This window comes from Sander lucioperca, chromosome 15, assembly GCF_008315115.2.
Source record: "Sander lucioperca isolate FBNREF2018 chromosome 15, SLUC_FBN_1.2, whole genome shotgun sequence".
NCBI lineage: Eukaryota > Metazoa > Chordata > Actinopteri > Perciformes > Percidae > Sander > Sander lucioperca.
Genome location: NC_050187.1, coordinates 18,615,918 through 18,620,517, shown reverse-complemented (window position 1 = coordinate 18,620,517; position 4,600 = coordinate 18,615,918). Strand labels below are relative to the sequence as shown.

The window sequence follows — 4,600 nt, the reverse complement described above, 5'->3', positions numbered from 1 at the left end:
CCTGCAATGCTGCTGTGACTTGACTTTTATGAAAGCCTTTTTATATGCAGATCTGTTGCTTTTTTTCTTGCTTTTTTACAGAACCATGTGCGGTCATAGAACGGATTCCTCAGCATTTTTCTGCCATCCAGCTGAGAGTTTCTCTGGCTCAGATATAACAGGTTGGGTGGACTTTTCATCTGACAAATATTTTCATTATCTCACATTCTTGGCACTAGAGACCGCGTCGGAATATCACATTCCCCGGTGTCTGCTTTGAATTATGCCCACCCAAGGGTGTCAGAGACAACATAGACCAAAGTATAACCGCCTTTGCAGTTTTGTCGGACTAATGACATTATAGCTTCATATAGGCTATAGGCCATGGCTTCCACAATGTCATTAGATAACTTTTACAGTTGCAAAAGTGACTGCACAACACATGACGTAGGGCTAAATATTAACCACATTACATATTAATTAAGACATGTAACACTTAGGCCTTTTTGTGTATGCGCACCTGCCTTAGTTAACAGCCAAACCCTACAATGCGCCTACATGAACAAAACTAAAATAGATAGCCTAATAATAACTCCTAAAAACTAGGATTACAGACATACACATTAATGTGTTTGAGCGATGATATGAGCATATACTATTTAAATTTCAAGTTTGCAAAAGCAACTCGACGCGGTCGCCCCTCTAACCAATCAAATTAGGGTCCCTGATCACATGACGCGTGTCCCTTCGTCTACAAAGAAAGTTTACGAGGAATCCACACTCCTGTCCAGAAGGTGGCGGTAATGCCAGAGAAATGTTGTTTGACAACCGCCATAAAACGTCAAAAGAAGAAGAAGTTACATATCAAGCTAGTTAAATAGCCTACAAAAACCTCCGTCCGACAGACCGAAACTTTGGCTTTATGACCAACATGAGTTAGCACAGTAACACACATGTGAGACTAACAACTCGCTAAACGGCTTTTGTTGCGTTAATAGGCTTTTTTTGTCTGCTAGCATCATGGCAAGGATGTCTCTTGCTGACTAAAACGAAACCGGAAGGAAACTGGAGTGACTACTCTCACTTGCTGCCATTGCCAGCAAAGAGGTTCTTGTGGCAGTATGGTCGTACTGAGAGGAATCCCCTCTGTTTTATCACCTGAAATGTTGTATGCTCTCGCTAAAATGGGCCACGGGGATGAACTGGGTATGATATTTAATTCGATCACACAGGTTGCCTTTCTCGTAGGGTGTCCTTGCGCTGATAGCCCATAACGTGTGTACTGTACTCACTGTAGGGTAGTAGGCTAAGTTCAAGTGTAAAGAGTCAGACAGAGCAGCACTCACAGGATCATTAACCCGTAGACTGGCATAAGCCACAACTGTAACATGTTGTAGTCCATTGAGTCATTCACCGACTCAGTGTTTTTCTTTCTATTTTCAGTTCTTGCTGATGCAAACTTTCCAGCATCTTCCATTTGTGCTAGTGGTCCAAAAGAAATAAGAGCTGATGGTATGTAAATACATCTTTCTGTAAATACAAATGTTGGGTGACTGTGTATAGTATTTATAACTGTGTCTGATCTTTATGTAGGTTTAGGAATCCCACAGCTTTTGGAGGCCATTTTGAAGCTGTTGCCCCTGGATACCTATGTCCCCTCTCCGGTACAGAACCCTTAAATCTAAAGTTTAAAACCACTGAGTGATGTCTTAATGGCAATAATGAGTACATTTTTCTGTAGGCTACTTTATCTTTTTGAATTTCATTTGTTTAACCTGTGCTACTATGTTTCCACAGGCTGCAGTCATGGATCTGGTAGACAGTGACAAACAGAGATGTTTAGATGTCCCTGTGTGGGGCACCTACACACGGCTCTTGGGTCAGGCTGGGTCTCAGGTAAAACAGACTGTCCACCTAATGATTAATTACTTCAGTAAGTAAGATGCAAAACGTTGTGTTCATTTGATTTTTGACTGTGTGTTGCTTTCTGTTTACATATAGACTCCACTTGAGAAGGTGGAAAGGTTTGCTTTCTACGAACGAGCCAAGAAAGCCTACGCTGTTGTGGCAACAGGGTGTGTATTCTTTCTGCCTTCATTTGCATATTGTAGCTGAATGTTTTATCCTGTGTCTGCAAAATGAGTACAAAAGCATGCATCATATTGTAGAAGAAAAAAAAAAATAAAAATAAAAAAGAAAGACAGATATGAGATTTAATTTTCAGAAAGCCTGATAATCAGACTGAATTGCCATTTTGTTTCACTTGATTCACTATGCGAGTTTCTAAACAAATATGAGATGTAGGAGGCGATTTGTTTTTCACAAATAACTAACATTTTAATAATTGGAGATTATGGTTTGCACAACAGAATGCTTTGAAATCTCTCTCACAAATTCTTTCAAACCTGAAAATGCACCTAAAATAAATAAATAAATATTTTCCTCTGCACTGGCTACACAGGGAAACATCTCTGTATGGTAACCTGATACTGAAGAAGGGGGTCATTCCTGCTGAGCTGCTACAGTGATACACACACACACACACACACACACACACACATATTGTAAAGTAATGATGATCTAATGATTTCAGTTACAACTATAATTCTTTCTCATGAACATCAAAAGAAGGTGAATATTTTTGCATAAAACCCATTTTCAATTTTGTTTAGTTTCGACCAAATGCTGTGAGTTCAAAACATCATTTGTTCCTGGTTATGTGTAATTAATACTGTAAATATTATCTGATAAATCTCCAGTTTACATGGAGCAGAAATTATTTGTATTTTTGTAACTACCGTCATACATACATTTCAATAAATAAAACACATTAAGTCTTTGATATGTATGTTAAAGCATCTTTATCGTCAGATTGAGATGTGTTTATTCTTATTAAGGACAGTATTAATGTAGTCAAATTACACTTCTGATTTATTCAGCTTTGTTTGTGTCTGATCTGAAATGATACGGATCTACACAGGTTGAGTTTGTTGAAGGATCAGCGGTGGTAGAGATCGTCCAGATCTTCCTCTGGTTCGCTGTGCTTTCTCTGAGATGGTAAATAAACAGGAGCGGCAGCTTTAGTATCATCTTGGTAAGGGGTGAGCTTCAGGAGATCTTTGTGGTACACGTCGTCCATGTCCTCCTCTGGTTGAAGGTGAACTCTGACCTCACTTTCACCCATGACCTCACGGCTCAGCGACTCCATCTGCACAGGTGGACCCTGGTGGTCATGGTGATACAGCTCGTCCTCATCCTTTTCTAGTTCAGAGTGTGCAACGCGGACCTCTGCACCAGCTTTGTATTTAGCCACTGGTGGAGCCAGATGTCCATCCAGCTCCTCCCTCGCTTTGTGGTAGACTTCATCCCAGTCCTGCTCAGGCTCGTCTGAGGCCACCTTACTGAAATCACGGTGGTCGATGGCATCTTTATCCTCCACTGGTTCCTGATTGTTCTTTGCATTGGCATCTTCCCGCCAGGGCTCTGTCTGGATGTCGGCAGCAGGAAGGGCATCCAGGTTTTGGATTTGAACTTTGAGGAGATCAACCATTGAAGGATGGTACAGCTCATCCAAGTCTTCTTCGGCTTTCAGGGGCTGTTTGTCCTGTCCTGTCATACTCTTCCAAATCATCATGCTAGGGTCGATGTCATAGTCCGTTTGATCCATGTCCTCTGGAGGCTCCACTTCCACTCCCCAGGACATCTTTCCTTTGTCATCTATGGACCTGAGATAAAAATCATGCAATCTCAGTCTGCATTTCCTCAGTCCAAGAGACTCACTTTAGGTTTAGTTTAAGGAAATTAAAACTTACATAACGGTATCCTGGAATGCTTCATCTGTGAGTTTGTTCTGAGAAAAGAGCACAAATATTACATGACTGTGTCCAAAAACGAACATGTTTGTCATTTTAAATTGATCAGGAATAATTTATCATATGATTCAAAGCTGTACAGTCTACAGTGTAATATTGTGGACAGCCAGGACCAATATATACATACCCAGGGTTTATATGGCTTTGCTGTGATGCCAAATATCAGAGAAAAACAGACTATTTGAGAAAACCTACAAGTGAAGACACTCTGGATTAAAGTGTGTGACAGACATTACACAACAGATCCTTGTCCGGTCAAAGAAACAAACCATTTACCATTAAAACCATTTACCAAGTTAACAACTACTGCAATCAGAGTCAGAAAACTTTTGAAGAGATCTTACCTGAACATGTTTGCTTTCAGCTCAACGTTTTGGATCTGAACAAGAAATTTTTCACTTCACCTTCTGTGGAAACAAAGGACCAAAGTTCCACCAATAAACCAGTTATATTTTTTGACCTTTGTATCCTCTGAATACAGGAGTGTCAGCTGAAAGTAATTCACTGCTTTGAGCAATATTTTGTCCACATTTTAGTTCCTCTGCGCCAATGACTGATTTACAGCTAAATTCCTCATTCTGTCATCAAGTCTAATAAGTGTGAATGTACTGCATATAGCTGTCTGTATATCTGTCCTGAATAAGATTAATTTCACTCTTGGTTTAGTTCACCTTTGTTATTTTACTCTGTTGTGATCAAAGTTAACTTGTTTACGATCTCTTGCATGCAGAGAGTTGAATTCTATGCTG

At 40.1% G+C, this 4,600-nt stretch overlaps 2 protein-coding genes across 2 annotated transcripts; one reads left to right on the top strand and one right to left on the bottom strand.

Annotated features, from left to right (window-relative positions):
* The first annotated feature begins 940 nt into the window (after positions 1 to 940).
* On the top strand, positions 941 to 2,837 carry fuom (fucose mutarotase). Its single transcript, XM_031304204.2, has 6 exons — positions 941 to 1,185; positions 1,423 to 1,491; positions 1,573 to 1,643; positions 1,777 to 1,875; positions 1,981 to 2,054; positions 2,441 to 2,837. Exons 1-6 carry the CDS (start codon positions 1,101 to 1,103, stop codon positions 2,505 to 2,507), a joined length of 465 nt encoding a protein of 154 aa, XP_031160064.1. The 5' UTR covers positions 941 to 1,100; the 3' UTR covers positions 2,508 to 2,837.
* Positions 2,838 to 2,867: 30 nt separating this feature from the next.
* On the bottom strand, positions 2,868 to 4,286 carry si:ch211-217g15.3 (uncharacterized protein LOC368914 homolog). Its single transcript, XM_031304190.2, has 4 exons — positions 4,196 to 4,286; positions 3,979 to 4,042; positions 3,792 to 3,829; positions 2,868 to 3,704 (listed from the first exon to the last, which is right to left on the bottom strand). The coding sequence occupies exons 1-4, from the start codon at positions 4,201 to 4,203 to the stop codon at positions 2,978 to 2,980; spliced, it is 837 nt and encodes a 278-aa protein (XP_031160050.1). The 5' UTR covers positions 4,204 to 4,286; the 3' UTR covers positions 2,868 to 2,977.
* Positions 4,287 to 4,600: the final 314 nt, after the last annotated feature.

Coding starts and splice junctions, on each gene's coding strand:
- fuom (XM_031304204.2), top strand. CDS start 1,101: ATGGTCGTACTGAGAGGAATCCCCTCTGTTTTATCACCTGAAATGTTG. Junction 1,186..1,422: donor GGGCCACGGGGATGAACTGG/GTATGATATTTA, acceptor TTCTATTTTCAG/TTCTTGCTGATGCAAACTTT. Junction 1,492..1,572: donor AAAAGAAATAAGAGCTGATG/GTATGTAAATAC, acceptor ATCTTTATGTAG/GTTTAGGAATCCCACAGCTT.
- si:ch211-217g15.3 (XM_031304190.2), bottom strand. Junction 3,830..3,978: donor CAAAGCCATATAAACCCTGG/GTATGTATATAT, acceptor CTCTTTTCTCAG/AACAAACTCACAGATGAAGC. Junction 3,705..3,791: donor GCATTCCAGGATACCGTTAT/GTAAGTTTTAAT, acceptor TTTTTATCTCAG/GTCCATAGATGACAAAGGAA.